This window comes from Quercus robur, chromosome 3, assembly GCF_932294415.1.
Source record: "Quercus robur chromosome 3, dhQueRobu3.1, whole genome shotgun sequence".
In the NCBI taxonomy this organism is placed as follows: Eukaryota; Viridiplantae; Streptophyta; class Magnoliopsida; order Fagales; family Fagaceae; genus Quercus; species Quercus robur.
In genome coordinates, this window is record NC_065536.1 from 67,274,538 (window position 1) to 67,296,600 (window position 22,063).

General features: G+C 34.4%; 1 protein-coding gene across 30 annotated transcripts in view; it reads left to right on the plus strand.

The window, feature by feature from the left end:
* The window catches only part of LOC126719029 (cell division control protein 48 homolog B), a 140,124-nt gene that overhangs the window by 59,621 nt on the left and 58,440 nt on the right, over nt 1–22,063 (plus strand). For 12 of the 30 annotated variants that reach the window (XR_007653170.1, XR_007653169.1, XR_007653171.1 and 9 more), the window contains exons 10-13: nt 4,996–5,073; nt 12,802–12,850; nt 21,598–21,653; nt 21,825–21,974. Coding sequence is in view for 18 of the 30 variants with exons in the window: in XM_050421520.1 (XP_050277477.1) it covers nt 4,996–5,073; nt 12,802–12,850; nt 21,598–21,653; nt 21,825–21,974 (333 nt within the window). In the remaining 12 variants the exon portion in view is untranslated. Of the gene's footprint in view, nt 1–4,995; nt 5,074–5,529; nt 5,561–5,945; nt 6,257–11,190; nt 11,477–12,151; nt 12,225–12,801; nt 12,851–15,000; nt 15,171–18,421; nt 18,493–21,597; nt 21,654–21,824; nt 21,975–22,063 lie in introns of those variants that run through there. The other 18 variants (XM_050421525.1, XM_050421523.1, XM_050421561.1 and 15 more) reach the window with 12 other exon arrangements.

Sequence of the window (22,063 nt, forward strand, 5' to 3'; positions counted from 1 at the left end):
TTGCACAGTCAATGGAGGCTGACTCTTTGCAGGGAATTTAAAGGACAGGGTTCATGTTCTTTATTTAGATTCTCTTTTTGCCTACATGTATGCTTATCTAGGTTTGTCTGTCTAATTCAAGTCTGAGTGGCTTATAGTTGGCGATGAGATGATGTCTTGGTTTGGTTTGCTTGTATTCAAAGTTATGACATTAATTCCTATTTATTTTATTTTTATTTTTCTTGCTATCCTAGACAAGTTTGGTACGGGCAGTTGTTCAGGAATGTGGTGCACATTTAATCATTATCAGGTATGGGATCTTCACTTATTTGTATGTTCTTTGCTTTAGATTTTGAAGACTCTGATCTTTGTGTGATGCTGAAGCCTTTGTTCCCTTAAAGGTTTATAGTTTCATGTCCTCCAGAATTTTTATTTGTTTCATCATTTTATGATTGATTTTATTCGTGGTGTGTTCTGCAGTCCACACTCTGTTCATAGAGCACATGCTGGAGAAAGTGAGAAAGCTTTGCGGGAAGCATTTTCAGAGGCATCATCCCATGCAATGTTGGGCAAGCCATCAGTTATCTTTATCGATGAAATAGATGCACTCTGTCCTCGTCGTGATTTTAGGTATGTAGATGAGAACATTGATGTATTCGTTACCTCACCATTTGATGTATGGACTTTTGAACTGCACTTTCTATTAATATGCGTGGCAAAAAAATTAATAGTATAAGGAAATTGAGTACTTGAAGGTGTTATAAGGAGAGGAGAGGAGAGGAATATTCTTTTTTTTTCCTTTGTAAGTTGGGGCTTATGATGTAAGTGGGTTGAGGTAGGTATATGCTTATTGAAAAATATGGTATTAGGTAGTGTTGCAAATCAAGACTTTGTTAGGTTGGCTTTGTTTGAGTTTCTGGTCCTTTGGAATTGGAATTATTGTAGTTTCATTAGGCTCTAGTCAAGGGGGGTGGTATTGTGAGTATCATATCCTTGGTAATTGAACTGTGGATGATGTTGATCCTGAGCAATGAGATAAAATTTCTAGTGGCCAAAAACTCAAACTTTTCTGATCTCTATCTGCTCTTTGACACCTATCTTTTTAACTGTTCTGTGCATGCACGTGTGTTGACATTTGAGGCACACTGCAGATATAATGCCATTTGCTTTTTTCATTATTTGCCTATAAGATGATGTGGAACATGGCATATAACTGAACTGTGTCCCTGTGACACTGATTGTAATAGCTGCACTAAGTGATGTTTCATATGCAGAAGGGAGCAAGATGTTCGTGTAGCCTCTCAACTCTTTACACTAATGGACTCCAGTAAACCTTCCTCAAATTCTGCACCACAAGTTGTCGTAGTTGCCTCCACTAACAGGTTATTGTCTCTCTCAGATCTATAGAGTTAGAATTTCTGCTGCTCTATTTTCCTACAAACTTGATTATTGTACATCTATAAGATTTTCTTAAGAAATTTACTTTGTCAAAATATTTTTCATTACTGGTTATTGACTTATAGAATATATTTGGAGTTGCTACAAATATATGATTTCAGGTTGCCTTAGCGCATTTTTCTGTAGCTTTCCTGCTGTAATTTTGTGATTTTTTTATTGTATCTTGATTATAGCAATTTCTTAAATTGAATTGTGTGAAACTTTTATAATTGATTATTACCATTCATTCTATGTCAAAGCTTTATTTCAAAAGGCTTATTGTGGGCAATGAGCTGTTGTTTCGTAGTGATTTAAACTTTCGAGTCTACCTGATCTTCTACAGAACTTAGGGCAATTGAATTATACTATGAGTTCAATATCATATACTTTTCCAGTTCCAGTTCCATTTCCTTTGTTTTGTATTTTGTACTGTTTGTATAAACCTTTAAATGTATTTTTAATATCTGATTTCTGTGTACGAAGAGTGGATGCAATTGATCCTGCACTTTGACGCTGAAGAAGATCAGGGCACTTTGACGCTGAAGTTGAAGTTACTACACCTACTGAGGAGGAACGCCTTCAAATTCTCAAGGTTAGCATGAGTCTCTTAAATTTAGCATGATTTCTGTGTACGAAGAAGATCAGGGCACTTTGACGCTGAAGTTGAAGTTACTACACCTACTGAGGAGGAACGCCTTCAAATTCTCAAGGTTAGCATGAGTCTCTTAAATTTATGAGCCATCCTTGGGTCCATTATCCTATGACACTCATCAGTCTCCCAAAATGCTGCCAGTAGTGCTTCAAACTAATTTTAAATCTTTTAGCTAGTTTGATAGGAGGTTGGATAGTTAAGTACACTATTATTGGCTGAAGGTTGACATTATTTGTGTTAATTAATTTTCGGCTCTACACAAAGAAGGTTCCTTTAGATCCCAATGTTGATTTAAGGACCATAGCTGCATCTTGCAATGGCTATATTGGGGCTGACTTGGAAGCTTTATGTTGTGAGGCTACCATATTTGCGGTCAAAAGGTCTTCTGATGCAAATGAGGATGCCAGTGTGCTCAGCTTAACAATTGAAGACTGGGAACATGCAAAAACCATAGTTGGGCCCAGCATAACAAGAGGTGTTACTGTGGAAATCCCAAAGGTGACTTGGGAAGATATTGGAGGACTAAAAGATTTGAAGGCTTGTAATATAAACTTCTCATTTTGCATTGAAAGCCTCGTGGAACTCCTGAGGACACCTTTTTTTTATTCTTGGACAGAAAAAGCTCTGGCAAGCTGTTGAGTGGCCTATTAAACATTCTGCTGCATTTTCAAGGCTGGGAATATCTCCTGTACGAGGAATTCTTCTCCATGGGCCTCCAGGATGCTCAAAAACGACCCTTGCTAAAGCTGCAGCTCATGCCGCCCAAGCTTCTTTTTTTTCCCTGAGGTTCGAACTTTTTGCTTGTCCCAACAACTGATATGTAGCTCATGCTGCATTTGTTGGATGTTATTATATGCTTAGCGTTGAAATCCACCTGTTTTATGAATCACCTGCTATACGCACATCGAGATTACTCATCAGGAAATTAAAAAGAAGCATTTGAGACTGAAAGCTTCAAATTTAACTATCTGGTTTCTCAACTGGTAGACATAATAAATGTTAACCATCACAAAATAGTAAAATCAAGCATAGCACTTAATAGTAAAATCCTTGCAGAATTAGCTAATCTAGGGACTTGCCATAAGAAGAGACCAACAAAGAAAAAAAATGAAGAATTTTCCTTATCTAATTTGAATAGTTCCTAAAGAACTAACAAGCTATTGGATGAGGTTTTTTTTCTCCCTCAATTTAACAAAATGATATTTCCAATGGCAAAATGTTCTCTTTGGCTCTCCCAAAATGGCTATTTTTGTTATCTTCAAAAGAGCCCTTCCTGACATTTGATCCCTTAACAGATTATGATTAGGTTTATGTCTGGCTTTGGCTTATGGTTATGAAAATCTTTATGTTCAACCTTTTAGATTTTTACGCCTTGGAAATTCGTAAAGTATGAATCAATGGTGCAGAATTGTATTCGATGTATGTTGGAGAGGGAGCAGCTTTGTTGCAGAACACATTTCAGAGAGCTTGCCTTGCAGCACCAAGCATAATATTCTTTGATGAGGCAGACGTTGTTGCTGCTAAACGGTTAGTTTGCTTGTGTCGTGTTGTTAATACATGCTAAATATGACTACCCTCCACATGTTTTGACATTAGCATAAAACTATGTGGTGCATGCAAAGATATGTTTAAACACTAACCTCTACAAGCATGCCTAGATAAAACTTTGTGGTACATGCAAAGATATGTTTGCACAACTTAAGAATACATAATGTGAACTCATGATTGTGGGGATGCGATACATGGAAGGATTGTGATTAAGTGTTCACTTGCTGTTGGTTTCCACAGGATATCATGCTTGTCAATTTTTTTGTTTCAATTCTAGTTGTAAAAATTTATATTTGATAATTTGGATATTTTTACAAAGGACATGGAAAATGGAACAATTTTTCTTTGCTAATTTTTTTTATAAATGAGTTCATTTTGTTTTTCATAATACTTAAAATAAGACCATCTGTATTTCATCCTTTTACATGAGGTTTTTTTATTTTTTATTTTATTTTTATTTTAATATTAATCACTTACAGGAGGAAATTTCTGTCAAATTTTCTAAAACCTTTTATTCTAAGGATTGATCTGTTCACTTTCAAATGATGACAGCATGAAATCACTTTGATTGTGCATCTCCCTACAACTCCTATGATTCAAGAAGTACAGCTCGTGTTAAATCCTTTCTAGTATGTATGTGTTTTGCTGTTCTGGAAACTCAAAATGGTTGCTTGGTGATACAAGCCTGAACAATTAGGTGGTTGAACTGTGTCGGTCCACAAAATTCCAACAACCAGATTTTCTATAGAGAACCATGAACTATTTATTGCCATGCAGGATTAAGTATTATATCAGCTAACTTATCAAAAAAAAAAAAAAGTATGATATCAGCTAGCCTGGTTTACTTGCTTACCAACTTGCCTTATAGTACATGTAATCTTAATTTGGCTTGTTTTCCTCACCCCCCCCCCCCCCAACCACACACGCACCCCCACAAACCTTATTAGTGTTCAATGTTGCAAAACTATGATTGTGTGATGTATAAGTTCTGTTAAGATTTTTAATTAATGACTTAATCCGGGTTTTGGTGGTTTTTGCACTGAGAGCTAGGTTATGTCCTGGCTTTCAATGGAAGGTGTTAGGATGGGATCCAAACACAATTAATAAACTTGTGGTTTTTTTTTCTTCCTCTATGTGATCATTATTATTATTATTTAAAATGGCAGAGGTGGAAGTTCAAGCAGCAACATTACAGTTGGAGAGAGGCTTCTATCTACTTTACTAACTGAAATGGATGGTTTAGAAGAGGCTAAAGTAAGCATTTGTTCGCAATAAATATTTTATTTTCCAGTTATCTTAAAATTTTCTGTAGGATAAAATGGAAAGAGCTTCTAGTTTCTTTTCCTCTAATTCATGTTTATGCTCATTTTCTTTTTAAGGGAATTCTTGTTTTGGCTGCTACAAATCGTCCTCACGCAATTGATGCTGCACTTATGTGCCCTGGACGCTTTGATCTGGTAAGAAAGTTTGTTCACTGTGTCCTTATGTTCATAGTGAGTATTATGCTTGTAAAGTTGGTCTCTCTCTAGTTAGTGCAAAGTTTGAGATTATGAACTTCAAAATAGCGAGTTAGTGAATCCGTTTGCATCCCTGTCATCTTGCATGAGATAACACTATATTACTTCAGATTCCTGAACTTTTTGTGGTACTCTTTTATGTAAGATATACTGTTCCAATTAAAGTTATAGTCTAGTGTGGGAAACAAGTATTGGTCTTTTTGTGGTTTTCCCTTGTAATTTTTCTGGTTTGCTTTGTGCCATTTTTGCTTAAGCAGTTTTTTTCAATATACATCTTTCTTACTTATCAAAAAAAAAAGGTATTGGCTTGTTAGTGTCCTGTTGTTAAATATTTAGTTTTTTGGGTCTTAGGCAAGTCTTTTTTGACTTGTCTTTGTTTTATTAATGAAATTGTAGGTTCTATATGTACCACTACCCGATCTAGAAGGTCGGTATGAGATACTTCGTGCTTCGTGTACATACACGTAGTATGAAAATAGGACCGGATGTTGATCCCAGAAGAATAGCAGGAGATACCAAACTTTTCACAGGAGCTGAACTGGAGGGTCTGTGTAGGGAAGCTGGAATTGTTGCTTTGAGGGAAGACATTACTGCTACTGTTGTGTGTGATCGGCATTTCCAGATTGTTAAGGATTCTTTGAAGCCCGCATTAACAAGGGCAGAAATTGATTCCTATGCATTGTTTATGAAAAACCCTTCTGTTAAACGCTCTGGTGAGTTTGTATCTAGTGTCAAGAATGATAGCAAGCACAAAAAAGAAACATTGGGTCCATTATTTACTCTAAAAGTTGGTGTTGTAAGCTTTATCTTACTTGCTGCTGCTGCTGCTAAATATTTTCTCACTAGTACAGATCAAACCCTACTTGAACTAGCTACTACCTGAAGAATTTGCTGGAGATGTATGCTATTTTTTTGTTATAATTAGCCTTTTCCCCTCCACAATTCCATAGTTTAATGTCACTACAAATTTATAAATTTAAATGTATATCTCCAAAGATTTTAAAGAGGTCTTAACTAAATGTGACCTTTTATGTATTTTGGCTTCCCAGTGTGATGTTGAGGGTTATCTTAAAAAATAAATATACAAAAATTCATATGGCTTGTACAAAGTTTTAAATCTTTTTTTGGGGGCTTAAATACCATACACCCTCGAAGTTTGAGGTTGCATCTAAATTAGTCTTTCAACTATGAAAACTTATAATCTACACGTTCGAATATTATAATAATATTAATGTGGTCTATCAACATCGATTAGAATTTGTTTTTAACTCATACGCATAATGTTGCTTTGGACAAAAAAAGGCATTGTTTTAGTCAGGCTAGACTATAACAAAAGTTGCACATTAAACTAACATCGTTGTAATAATTGGGGCATATTAGAGCGACTAGACTGATTTAGATTTGACTCCGAACTTGAAGACTGTAAGGTGTATTTTAAGCATTTAGCCATTTTTTTTCATTTGCATTGGTTTACATTTTAAGTTCCAAAAGATGGTCATTCATATTGATCTTCGGATGAGTGTTCTCATAGAAGCAGTTAGTATCAATGTTAGCAAAAAAAGAAGTTAATATCCGTGTGGTTTGTTAGCTCATCTACTAAGTTCAATAACCTACTGGTATATATTAATATACACGTAATTGGACAAATAACAATCTAGCTGACTTGGAGTTGAGTTGATTGATTTGCTAATTGCTATCCATGCCAATATTTTGTGGGTTTGGGCTATCCTCAGAGTCAAAACGTTTGCTGCTGGAAATACATATTAGTACATTGTATCTTTGATAAACTAGAATAGAATTGCCAACTTTTTTTTTTTTTTTAAGAAAGTTTTAACCTATAACGTCCGCTCCTGATAATAGCTCTTTATCATCATACCAAAACACCAATCGGTTTTTAGTGTAGGTGGGAATTGAACCATCAAATCTCTTATTGTAGGTGATGTCTCCTTTTCACCACATTTATAATTTTATATATATATATATATACACACAACAATTCTCATTTTTAAACTGGACTTTTATGTGATTCAGAAATATCCTTAAACCTTACATTTAATTGGAAAAAAACTTGAGGACAACCCAGTAAAAATATATTTCAAACTCCACTTCAAATGCCTACAAAATAGGATACTCTCCTACTAATCCATGTTTTCAAAACAAACTTATCCAAAACTTCAAATAAATAAATAAAAATGAAAATTATGACACTAGACCAACAACATAAAAAAAAAAAAAAAAAAAAAAAAAAAAAAAACGTCTTACATGATGTAACCACCCTCTACGTTTAAGCCAGCCAACCAACCCCCCTTACTCTTAGGACAGACAAACAGCCACTCTCTACACACCAAACAACCAACCACTATTTCTGACCTCTTAGGGCAGCCAACTAACCCTTATTTTGACTTCTTAGATCTGCCATTTATCCTCATTAATTTTAGTTTTGACTTATGTTGTGATAGTCTGCCTAGATGTAACTATTAGCTAGCTTATTCTCTAGTAGTTAAAGATTATAAATAGACTTTTTATGTAAGAGTAGAATCAGTTTTTTTTTATGTAACTTACCTGGACAGAAACTTTGTTTCCAGTCTTTCTCTATAATTCCAACTCTTTTTTTTTAGTCCGCTCCTAATGATAACACTTTATCGTCAGACTGAGACACCAATCAGTTTTTGGTGTAGGTGGGGATTGAACCCCAGATCTCTTATTCAACCATCAGAGACTTTACCAGTTGAACTAGCTGGAACCCACACTATAATTCCAACTTTGATTCTTATTTTAATGCAATTCTATTTTAGTTTTTCAATCATTTGATCTTGATTTCCATCATTATACCCTCTTTTACACCTTCCAATTTTAACATGTCACTTCATTATATCACATATTAAATAATTGACATAACCACACATAATCAATTCTAATACCTATTTGAAAATCCAACCCAATTGAGAGTTTTTTTAGATGCTATTAGGTATGGTAGGATATATTAAATTTTGAGTAAAAAATTGATGTGTCAATCTCTTATTAGATGCTATAAAACATGAGTTTTACACCCCATTTTTACCAAATTCAAACATACACACACACACACAAAATTTGAAACATAATATTTATTGTTGCTACACTTCTGTTGAGGCACATCAGAGGCCACATCATCCACATATTCTAACCATTTCTCCCTTATTTTTTATTCTTCTTCTTTATTAATTTGTACCTTACTATTGCATTTCCTCTGACCTTTTCCTCTCCCTTTCATTTCTCCACTACTCTCAACCTTAATGTCATTCGTCCTCGATCCCTTCCTCTTCCTTTTATTTTGGTTCCTCTTATCCCCAACCTCATACTATAAATTTGATAGTCTCACTTGCACTCTATACATATTTTCCCTACACAAAAAAGTTTATTACTCTCTTTCTCCTTTTCTTTTTGGTGGATTTTTTTTTTCTTTTTTCTGTATCTCTACTTTAGGTTGATAAATTTTTGTATTTTTTAGAACTCTACTTTGGATTGATGCAATTTGGTTTGTGTTTTTATGTTGTTATCTTTTTTTTTTTCTTTTATTGTTAAATATTATCCTATTGCATTATAAAGATTGCATAGGAATATAATGTTATTCTATTACATAGCATGACTTTGATAATTTAGTGTTTATGAGTCATGACTATATCTTTTATTTTGACTCTTCTTTTTCTCATATTATTTTCTATAAATTTGCTATTCCCTCTCATATTCTCTCCTGAAAAAATGTAATTATTCTCTCTCTCTCTCTCTCTTTTGCAACTATATTTTAGATTGATGAATTATTGTATCTTTTATAACACTATTTTGGGTTAATACAATTGGTGGTGAGTTTTTTTTGAGTTCTCCATCACAAGTCTTGTCTCTCCCTCTTGTAGCTTTTGTTTGATTTTTATTTGACTAATATTTAGTTATTTTGGAAGTGAGAATTTGAATTTATATCAAAATAAAATATTTGTTGTGTATTTAAATGTGCTTGTCAACTATTTGAGTAATATAAAGTGTAATTTTGTGATGCATTTTGATAATATATTTGAAACTTAAAGAGTTTAGTTGTACTGGAAACATAATGAAAATATAACGCACCATAACATAATTTAGAAAAATATGAACCACCTCGAAAAGGAATAATATCAATTAAACACATCCAAAATAATAAAATACCATATTTGCAGAGACAAATAGATGGAAAATAATTTTAGAATTTGTTTAACTTTATGGAGAACAAATTATCTTCCACAAAATTTAAAGAACAAAACATATATTATATTAAAATTACAAAATAATTAACATAAATAATAATAAAACATAAACATAACCACCACAATAATAAGGGCAAAAACTCAATATTTTTCTCTCTCATCACTCTATTTGCTTATTCAAATGTTATTTATTTATTTATTTATTTTTGTATTGTAATTAAAAAAGTAAGGTCAAGTTTTTTTTTACTCAATGGACGGTCTCTATTTTGAAACATACACATCCAATTACAACCCAATTTTCATTATATGATTATGAATATCCATAATTTGTATAAGTAACTTCTGAACATGCTTTTAAAAATTAGTAGCAAAGAGGTACTTGCATAATTGAGGTCTTAGTGTAAAAAAAATTTCACAAAAATCATTTAGCCTGTTCAAAGGATTAATTTTTTTTTTTTTTTTTTTTTATATTTTATAATTGATGTAGTGATGATCATCAACCCATTAATTGTTTCAACTTTGTCATGGTTTTACATTTCTCTAACAAAGTAAGGATAGAGTTGTATGGTCTCTTCAGGGGATCAAGTAAAGAGATATTACATGACAAGAATGGAAATTTGGAAGGTATTTGGGGTATATTACATAACAAGACTGGATTTAACCAATAAGTATAAAACAACTTTATACTTTGCTAGTCCTAAAGAAAGCTTCAATGGACATTGAACAACTTTTTCTTTTTCTTCTTCTTCTTTTTGTTTTTTTTTTGTTTTTGTTTTTTTTTTTTTTTGTGCATGTGTGTGGAGAAAAGGACCTTGAACAACTTTATTCTTTGCTTGGGATTAGAATTATGTAAACCCCATTTAAAAAAGAGCAAGATTGGATAAGCCATTTTCTAGGAAACATTATGGATTCTATCTCAAACAAAATACTAATATACAAAACACACTCAAAATTAGCACTCACTACTAACTTTATGTCAATATTTCTCTAAAGATTGGCATTGCTATTGCACATTAAGGGGAAAAAAGTATAGGACTTTAGGCAATAAATAATCTATGCAATTCATCAAATTGATGCTATACTTAGGATGTAAATAAACGTGGAGAAATTGGTCGAAAATTTAGGATTGTAAACTAGCCGAGCCTAATTCAAACTTAACTCAGCAACAAATCTAAAATGTTCAAACTTGGCTTAAGTTTGAACCTAGCTTACAAACTATGTTTGAGTTTGAGCTTGTAAAAAAGTCAAAAAACTTAAGCTCAACTTGACTTGGCTTGATTCATTAATCAAGCCATGCGTGCTCAAGTTCAAACTCAAGCACAATCCAATACAAGTATATTATAAAGCCTATTTAATAATTGAAAGACTTAGTAAGATATGAGTTTGTTATTCAAGCTTATTACTAAGCCCATAAACCAACCTAAGCCAGTTTGTTTTAGGCTTATATAAGGTCCATTGGGTTAGTCGTTTTGGTAGCTTAAAAGTTAAAAGAGCATTTTTAGAACTCAAAATTCTGTTTTACAATTACAACTCATCATAATTTTTTTACAATCACTTATTTTAAATTCAAAATTCCATTTTCTAACCGTTTATACAAACGCACCAGTAGAGTTGTAATGCTCCCACATTAAAATTGAGTAATATCATCTTTTATAATTATCGGCAATAAGTATTTTACCTCTTGTTGTTAGAATTTCTATTTATGAAAAAATTCAAACTTTATTACATACCTGTTTTTAAAAACTTTGATATTTTTATCCCAAAAAAAAAAAAAAAAAAAACAAGAAAAGTGGTCTGTTTGGGAATATTTGTAAACAAACATTTGGGACACTTTAACAAAAGTTTGTGGCTGTCCCGCCCCACCTCCTTTTGGCAAATTACCAAAACTACCCCTGTTCTTTCCCTTGTCTCTCTCTCTCACACACCGACAGGCTCAAAAGAATCCAACACTGACTCTCACTCTCTCATTTGTGACTTGTGAGCGAGTCATGACTCGGTTGGCTTAAATGGCGAGTACATGGAAGTCTCGGCTCGACTTGGGTTGACTCGCAGCGATGTCCACGGAGGTTAACTTGAGTAGTGGAACTCACCACCTTCCCTTGGTTATACGCCGTCGTTCCCGGAATGTAAATTTATCTTTCACTCTCTTCAATCTTTATTCATTTAACATTTTGCAATTACTTGTGAATTTTGGTTAAACTTATTGGGTTTTGTAAGTTATGTGTTGGGTTGGGTAGGAAGAATGCATTTTGGCTTCACAAATCAAAATTTTCAACCCTGCTCATCACAATTTTTACCATATATGCCATTAATTTTACAGGGTTGGATTCTAATGATGGTTGTAATTGCATAAGTTTGGTCTTGATATTTCATTGAAATTCATGAAATTTTCATGTAAATCTCGCCAATAGAAATAAAAAAAGAATTAAATAATTGGTTACACTTACTTAGGCTTGTTATTTATGTTTGGTTACCTGCAAAATGTGAAATGTAAAGCCTTTGCATATTGCAGTACAATTAGAAAATAGATGATATTAAGAAATTTTGAATGAGGTTCATTAGTTGTTCAATACATAGACTGTCAAGCATGAAGTTGAATGACCTGTGTACTATTCTGCCGTTTGCTGCTGCGTTGAGCATGGGATATAGCTGTTTTAGTTACCTCATAAACATTTACTTTGGAGTTAGCTGTGTTTTGGCAACTTTGGGTGAGAATAAATATAGATTCTGGGGGAGAGTATTACACATTCTGGCTTTTTACAACTTTTCAGAGTAAGCTGTTGACAAGTTTAATAATATGAAATATGTTCTTGAAATATGTGCTGGGTGTCTTGGTGACAACAATGGACCAAGGCACTGGGTGAACTGCTGAAGGTAAGTTTGGAGATTAGATGTGAGCACGGATGGACTTACTTGTTAGGATTTTTTAAGGGATACAAAATCTTGTTTACTAAGTTTGACCTGGTAGGACAACATATATACATAAAATATAGAGTGGATTCATTAAATATAAATGATGTTTTATCCTTCAAAATTCCAAGCATTTTTCTATTTCTTAGATCCTAATATGAGTGGATATCAGCTTCGAGACAGTTTTCCATTTCTAATTTAGATGCTTGATCTTTGTAATTATCAATGTATCTCTTGCATACTCCCCTTGTACATGGGTTGCACCTCTGCTCTTTAATGAATTATTTACTCATAAAGAAAAGGGTTTTGAAAGGGAAAGTCGCAGGATGCCTGAACTTCTGTATGCATCCTCCCATAATAAAGGAAAGGAAATTCCATGGACATTCACTTCTTATTGTGTCTTTTACATTTAACAATATGTTTTCGTCCTATTGTAACCCATCCATATGTTCTCTTGCTAGTTGAACGAACCATATATTTATAGAATATATCAAAGAAAAATAATTTTGTTTCTAAGTACTTGGCATTTGTACAATTACAGGGAAAGGAACACTGGCATATGGGATGAGGTGTCTGTATCAATAACTAAGGTGAGCTGTATTGCAGAACTTCCTTCCATGACAATAGATATGTGATAAACTATCCTGTTAATGATATTTGGAACTCCTAAAATGAAAGCACTAGTGTAAACATTAGTAGTATCCTCATAAGCTGTAGATATGCATGGTTATGAAACATGTAGTTTAGATTTCTTCTGTCGTTCCTTACTAACTTTTATTTTTTTCTGAATTAGAAATTCAATATTTAATGGTGCTTTTGTTCCATCGGGAGAATTGTTCTTTCCTTATTGTAATCAGATAATTCAGATAGGATGCTTTATTATTTGATGCAGCCAATGAGAATAATTGATCCCCACATGGTTTCATCATTTTTTTACAATTGCAAGATGGTATATATGCATGCTACAACACAGTTAGAAAATAGAAGTGCCTGGGTTGCTGAGTGTTCTTTGAATATCCAAGTAACAACAGGAGTTGTGGGAAACATTTGTTTAGTAGAGCATCTTCAAAGTCAACACTTGTCAATCCCTACTGGATTGCAATATACACCCATTGGATTGCCCCTCATGGAATATCTAAAAACAAGATTAGACAGGCTTGGAGTTAACGTTTAGGAACTAGGCTATGTGAGCTATCTACATCCTTCTTCCCAATTGAGGTGAAGAAGACTTGTCGACTTACATCTTATGCAACCTGCAATACTTATCATGGAAGTCTGTTTATTAAACAAAAGATTAGGTTCAACCACACAGAATCATTCTCCCTTTAAACACTATGACACAGACAATTAAAAACCCCAAACTTCTTCTAGTACACGCAGTTGAGCCAAGAAATTGCTGCTGGAGATGTTGTGCCGCGAAGCATCCAGTGACGCCACCAGTGACTGTAAAAGACGTTGGCGTCAAAACTCAAAATGCCTCTACATCAACCTTGAGGTTGAAGATATTTCATAAGAACCTAAAGACATTTTGTGAAGGAAACTACTAGATATTTATTGCTGTAACCATAGCTAAACACCTTTTCTTTGGATTCCATCAATTTTATACCCATTAAAGGTGTCAACAAGGTGGAAAATATGAATTCAAATTAATAGAACATCTATATTAGCTGGAGTTTTGAACACCCATAGTGTTGATAGTAGTGGGGGCTGGAGTCACCACGTCTTCTTTGGCTTCTCTCCGTCACTGGCAGAATCTCCAGCGACTTCTTCATTTTAAATGGTTCTGGGTTTTGCATGGCTGGGTTTTAATTTTCTTATTAATCAGTATTTGTTTTAGTTCTTGATAATGTTGAGGTAGTGATCGAGTGTGGTAGTACTTAACCTTTTATTTGCAAAAGTCTAATGTGGCACACTGTCGTTGGACTCGGAGGGTGTAAAACTAACCTTTTACACCACATTCTTATTGAATTCAGTCTCTTATTAATAACCCTGGCTCTTTTGGTGTTAATACATTCCTCCTCCTACTTAAGACTTGGAACACCCTCTCTTTTTTACTCTAGTCCTTGTTTTTCTTTTGTCAACTAAAGGATTGCTTTTGTTTCTGTCTATTTGAGGTATAGAATTTACTGTCGTGATAGTGGTTCACCCTATTATATATATATATATATATATGTATGTATGTATGCAGAATGTATGAGTATCAAAGACAAAGACACAAGCTAACATGGAAACTTGTAGAGGCCAACGATGGTTAAGCCGCACGATTCTTACTAGAGCACGTCGTAAAGCTTAACCGTTGTTGGCCTCTGCTGTTTTCCATGTTAGTCTGTGTGTATGTCTTTGATACTCATACCTTCTACTTATAATTTGGTAAAATGGAATTTGATTTTTCTACTTTTTATTTTTCTTGTCAATATCTTACAAAATCATAGCATGATTTTGTAAATTTAGGCAATGAACTTCCTTCTCGATTCATTTCATTGATATTGTACATTACCATTGAAGAGATGTGAAAGCATGAAAGAAACCCACCTCCTTCAAGTTAAAAAATTGCATACTGTGGCTGAATAATGGAAGGGATATAGCCTTCATTACTTATCCATGCCTTGAATTATTGTTATTTTTTTCGTCTCTGAGCATTTGGACCATCCGATTATTATGGATTCAAATATGTTGCATTTTTATCTAGTTTAAGGCTCTCAATACTTCTGTTATACGTTATAATGATATGCATTTGTAGCTTTTCTTCTACAAGACTGACTTACGGTGGCCGAACAGTATGGAAAAACAATTGTTGTACAGTGTTCATATTACTGTTGATGTAAAGGGATATGGAGAGTCTGATGCTTGGTGCCGTATATTTGGCTTCTGAAAAATTGAGAGCCATATTGATAACGCCACAGGGGGAAGGTATTGCTTTATATGCCTTCTAGGACATTTTACATGGTTTTTATTTTGATATTAGGATTGCACCATAAATCATGTGCGGAACTACCCCTTGGGTTGCACCATCCCTTGCACCCAATCCATCCTCTTATTCTTTTTTCTCCAGTGAGATGGGCACGGGCACGGGCATTTTTGGGGGAGGACAAACAAATTTACAAATGCGAACTCTGCAAAGATTATAAAGATGTATACACTTATCGGTGTTCCCGTTGTGACTTCAACCTTCACATCACATGCGCTTCTTTAGCGCCTACCATGGATGCTGAATTCCACCACCACCCATTGACCCCCTTTTGGAAGTGGATCACCTTCACTTGTGACATTTGCGGCAAAGAAGACAAAGGTACACCCTATCTGTGTCATCTATGTGATTTCTGGATTCATGGAAGATGTTCTATTTACCCACAAAGAGTCAAAATTTGGCGTCACGAGCACCTCCTCAACCTCACCCATTCTTCTCTTGAATTCCATCAATCCAACTCCCGGTTTTGTCAAATCTGTGTTGAAAAATTGGACACACACTTTGGGCTTTATTATTGCTCCAGATGCGATTATGTTGCCCACCTCGATTGTGCTATGAGGTTTAGAATCCCTATGGACATAAATTTTCCGGAATTTAGAGATGAGGATGAAGTTCCAGAGCTTAATGAATCGATTGACTCAGCAGCTTACCAAGTCAAAAAATCCAAGGTGGGGGTGGACGGAACTCAAATAGACATAGAAATCAAACACTTCAGTCATGAGCATGACTTAAAGCTTACTGATGAGGTTCTAAATGACCAAAAATGCAATGGGTGCGCACGAGCCCTTCTTGGCCCATTTTACAGTTGTTCCCAGTGTGCCTTCTTTCTTCATAAATCTTGTGCAAATTTACCCAAAACAATGCGACTTCAATTACTTCCAGTCCCACTCACCCTTATCAAAACGAAACCAGGTGAGATTTTTCAGTGTTCTTTCTGTGGACGGGGTTGCAATGGCTTCTCCTATCATCGGGAAGAATTGGACCTTAATCTCGATGTTCAATGTACTTTGACTTTGGCATCAGACATCCTTACCCACAAAGGACATGAGCACCAACTTATCCTCTCCACTACAGAATATCAACAAACTTGCACTAGTTGTAATTCTAAAACGGTGTTAATGTTTCGTTGCACCATTTGTGAATTTGTTCTAGACGTCAGATGCGCTACACTACCGTATACCACAAGGTACAAACAACACGAGCATCCCTTCACTCTCTGCTATGCTGTTGAAGATGGTTCTAATGAATATTACTGTGACATTTGTGAAGAAGAGCGTGATCCAAAGCATTGGTTCTATTACTGTGAAAATTGCACTTATCCTACTCATCCCAATTGCATTCTTGGGAAATACACAAATATTTGGTTTGGAGATACTTACACATTTGGCTTTCATCCACACCCACTTACTTTCATTGAGGAAACTGAGGACAGCCCTGAATGTCACGATTGTGGTGATCCTTGCAAAGAGTTTATCTTACAATGTGTCCGATGTAATTTCTACATCCACGATAAATGTGTGTGGGGCAAGGAAAAGTGGTTTTAATTTTTGTATTTATATTTTTCTTTTGGGTTAAACCTTTTTTTTTTATATTGTTGAATCTAATGTGTTATTACAGCTCTAAAAAATGGGTCTTGCCCACCTTTTATAACATTAAGTGGAGACTGTTAGTGAGTATATCTGTTTGCATTAAACAAGTCATATTTGCATCTTATTTTTTATATTACTTACCACTATAACTTTATTAAGAAAATAAAATTTACATCTTAGAGTCTTTTTAAAAACTGAGTTTAAATTTACTACAATATCTCATCAAATCTAGAATTTGACTGATTGATCATATGTTTTTGCAAACACCTGTAGTCTACAGCTCTAGTAGTAAAAAAAATGCAGCATTTAAGCTATATAAAGTCATTCAATACTGCATTTTAAACCTCCCTATTATATTTGATCCTCTATAAATTAATGTTTTATATTACACATGATTCTTTGAGTAGTACCTCCTTGTCTGCTTTTATATTGTATCTCTTTAAAAGATCCTATATATATTCTAAAGCTTCTCTTACGATGTATCTTTTTCATGTTTTATTGATAAAGGTCATAATTTGACTAAGTCTTCTTCCAAGTGATTTTTGATTTGGAGCTGTTTGTTGTTGCACCATAGAAGAGATTAGTTGGTTTTAATAGCTGTACTTGTAAATTGAACCCTTTCATTGTGTGGACAATATGTTAGGGTTGAGAACTATTTATTGGCGGCATTGGCATTTCTCCTCAAGATAATATGTATTTTTAATTTGATTCCATGTTATGGGAGTTTTTTGGCACGCACTTAGTATGTTGTGTTTGGTAATCCTCATCATGTATGGCCTGATATGGTACTAATAAAGGGGTCTTTTTAATTGGATGTCCTTTTAGAATGCTTGTGATGGCACAGCTCTATATAGTATATTGTAAATGGCACAGCTCTTTCTTAATTCTATGCCTCAGTCATTCCCTTGTGGCTCTAATGTAATCTGAACTTAAATCTTTGACTAAAAATTACTTTCAAGTCCTTTCCAACTCTAGTAGCCCTGGGCATATGCATTGAATGTTCTTTGGACATTTGGATTACCAATTTCTGTCATTAAGTTCCTAGACCCATGGATTCTGCTGCACTAACATCCGTCTTGGCATGCCTTTGCTTGCCAACAGCTGTATACATAAAAGTGTATTGTTATCATATGGATATCTGCTTTCAAATCGCATGCTAAATCATTTGAATTATAGAAATAGTATTTATTTTTGTGATTTATTATATTGGTTGTCAAAATCATGCTTCATTTTTGTGTAACCATAATTATTAGTTATACCTAAATTAAAAATTCTTTGAAGGAATATGAAATTTATTAGAAGTAATTGTATGTAAAAATGTAAAGCTGGACTTTTCTTCTAAAAGCTGTTTACTATTTTCCTTAATCCCAATATACCAAAAATGGAAACTTTGTTGCATTCTAAGTATGAAGAAATCTTCTTGATTGAAGGGTAAACTTGTGATGACCAAAATAGCCAATGAGGGCAACCATGCAATCTTAAAGAAGATAAGTTTCAAGAAAAGCAAGCTGTGAAACCACCAAAAACAGAAACTTTGGTTTTCCTTTGAATTGATCAATTCATTGACTTGCTTTAATTTTTTTCCCCAATGTGATTCATTTTAGAAAGAAGTGTGCGTCTTTTGAGTTTGGTAGTGGACCCGCTGGAACATTGGAGATATAATGCCACCATCCAGGTAGAAATAGCTTCTTCACTCATCTGTTGAGCTGAGTAGCATTGTAAGAGTTTATAATCAAAGCAAAAGCATGTACTATATTAGTCATTTGAATTGCATATAGTTTTTATGACAAGAATGTGAAAGCAGCTATGTTCTTTAACCTGAGATGGGGGGAAAAAGTTATGATCAATTCTGTAATGGTGAAATTTCTTCATTAACTTTAATAATGATTTGTTATTTATCTTGCTTAGCATTTCTTTTATTGTTGCAAATGATGATAGCATGTATTTGTGTAATCTTCTAGTTCTCCCCTTCATAAGTGTTGAGCTCTGAAGATGCGAAAGCTGATTAAAGTTGAAATAATAGTACAGCTCAAGGATTCATTTTATAACTCTGTTATGTGTAACAGTCAATGTTGAATTTTGAGAGTTCTTCAATCAACAATTCTGGTTTTCAAGTTGGATGTTTGTGGATAAGGATAACATATTCTGATAGTAACCCACAGCTATTTGTTTTACCTGTTGAGGGTCCCATTCCAAGGAGACTGCAACATACACTTCTGCATAACATAAAATTTCAATTTACCATACTCAACTTTTTATGCCAAATTCCCATATATTTTTATATTTTTACTCCTAAATACTGCTTCACAGCCTTTGGCTTAATACAACCTAAACATAGGGACCCCATAAAGATCCATACTCCAAGACTCTATGCTTTCTTAATCCAACTTAAGAATTCTTCAATCTTGAATTGCAGCATCAGCAGTTGGGCGGCAAAATTCATCGTACTATTCTCCTTGGGTCCACCTAGTGCTGAGGGCCATCCAATGTTAAGCCCTTTCTTGCCTGGTCTAAATAAGTACGCAACTCAATGAGAAATTTCTTTACCTATTCAATTTCTATTGGATCAAGATAACCTTTTTATTTTTTTGGGCTAACAAAGAATATTTCTGAGCTTTCAGTTGCTTGATTGAAAATTTTTTTGGGTATAAACATATTATATTCACTATTGATCTTAGAATGTGATTTCTTCTTCCATCAATTTAACTTGCATCTCTATGGCTAAGAAAGAAAGATTTGAGGGCTAAAGAAGAATAAATAAGGACTGAAAGGTTCGATTGGTGTTAAAAAGGTTTCAGTTCCATAGTGAATGCATTTTCCCTTCTTACTCGCTGGTGCAAAGATAGAGTTAAACTAAACTTTGATTCCGTTGTTTCATTGAACTTGATTTGAAGGATGAGTTCTTTTTAAAATTTAAGAGTAGTGGAGATAGTGGGCAAAATGGAGATTTAATTGTTATGCCATTTTAGGTTTCCGGACATTATGTTGTATTATTGTTGAAAGCTCAATAGTATAACTACCAGAGCTTGTTTAGACCCCCAACTTTAAAGTACGTCTTAATTGCTTTTAATCTGCTCAACTAAGTGCGGAATAAGAGTAAACCAAAACACAATTAACCTGGATTACTACCTAGTGCATGGAGATATATAATTAACAATTAAATATAAAGCACAAAGAATAAGGGAAGAGAGATGCAACCTTATAATTCATCGGCCGAGGCAGAATTGCTTTATTCTCTTATAGTTAAAGCCATGTTTGAGAACATTTGGTATCAAAAGCCGAAGAAGCAACCTAAAACTTCAACCCAACATGTTGATTGGTCTAAACATTTGGATGGCTTCAAACTCATGTGGCCAATCACACCCAGATTATTGGAGAAAATGGAAGTTGATACTGCTTATATATGCCTCCAATCATCTATGTGAATATTGAATGTTGGTGATGTCAATTTAACTCATCATTGATCTGACTTGCTGCTTGGAGGTGCCTTCTTGTAAAGTGCATGTACATTGAAAAACAATCCTGGAAAATAATTAATCAACCCACCCCCCACCCCCTTCCCAGGCATGGGAGGAGGGGGGGGGGTTGATTGGAAGTTTACATTTCATTTTTGTTATTGTTACAAAATCTACCATAATTTTTGAAAGGAAGTTCAGTAAATACTAAAAATTGCTATGATATCAACTGATTATGCTCTTATGCTCCATGAAACAGTTCTTTGCTTGCTAAACCTACCTTAATTACAAGCTTCTAGTTGTTCAGCTCCTAATCTGCTACAAGAAGGGTAGCACTAATTTGTTTCTGAGTGAAATTCTTGTGGTTCCACCACCAAATTTAGCACCATGGCATGCCATTTAGTGAATAAAAGCAGATGAGAAAGATCATATGGTTCTCCACAATCCCCACTTTCTTTCTTTAGATGTGGTTACAGCATATGAGAGCCAAACAAACCTAGAAACTGTAAATATGATGTCTAAAGCCATGATGCTGAGCCTTCTTGTAGATTAGTATCCAAGCAACTAAGACCATGCCAAACGGTCGTGTATTGTGTGTCTGCAAGTGCAAGTTTGCATGTGTGGTGGTTCAACATCTGCTCAAACCAATAATTAAAGACAAAATATTTGTCCCAAGCCACATTTGATGCATCATTACTCAATGGAGAGTTGGGAGAAAATGAATATAAACATCATTACTCAATACAGGATTATAGGCTAAGGGAAAAAATGAAGGGATGGGAAAGAGATATAGAGAAAGAGGAACACTGATTGTGCTTTAATTTTGTGCATCTTGCAGCATTTCCTGCTTTATCATTGAAGAACAGACACTATTTACACCCCACCTCCCCCCCCCCCCCCCCAAAAAAAAAGAGAAACATTGAACAACAGATACTTGATTGAGATTGTGTAATTTAAACAGGGGAAGAAGTCCCGTCAAATAGAGTTTTTTTTCTTTGGACCATCTTTGATTGTATTATATAAGAACCGCTACTATAAATAAGATTTATAGTACTCCACCCTTGATCGTGAAATTTTCTGTAACTCATTCTTTTGCACAGTCAATGGAGGCTGACTCTTTGCAGGGAATGGAGAGGACAGGGTTCATGTTCTTTATTTAGATTCTCTTTTTTCCTACATGTATGCTTATCTAGGTTTGTCTGTCTAATTCAAGTCTGAGTAGCTTATAGTTGGCGATGAGATGATGTCTTGGTTTGGTTTGCTTGTATTCAAAGTTATGAGATTAATTCCTATTTATTTTATTTTTATTTTTCTTGCTATCCTAGACAAGTTTGGTACGGGCAGTTGTTCAGGAATGTGGTGCACATTTAATCATTATCAGGTATGGGATCATCACTTATTTGTATGTTCTTTGCTTTAGATTTTGAAGACTCTGATCTTTGTGTGATGCTGAAGCCTTTGTTCCCTTGAAGGTTTATAGTTTCATGTCCTCCAGAATTTTTATTTGTTCCATCATTTTATGATTGATTTTATTCGTGGGTGTGTTCTGCAGTCCACACTCTGTTCATAGAGCACATGCTGGAGAAAGTGAGAAAGCTTTGCGGGAAGCATTTTCAGAGGCATCATCCCATGCAATGTTGGGCAAGCCATCAGTTATCTTTGTCGATGAAATAGATGCACTCTGTCCTCGTCGTGATTTTAGGTATGCAGATGAGAACATTGATGTATTCGTTACCTCACCATTTGATGTATGGACTTTTGAACTGCACTTTCTATTAATATGCGTGGCAA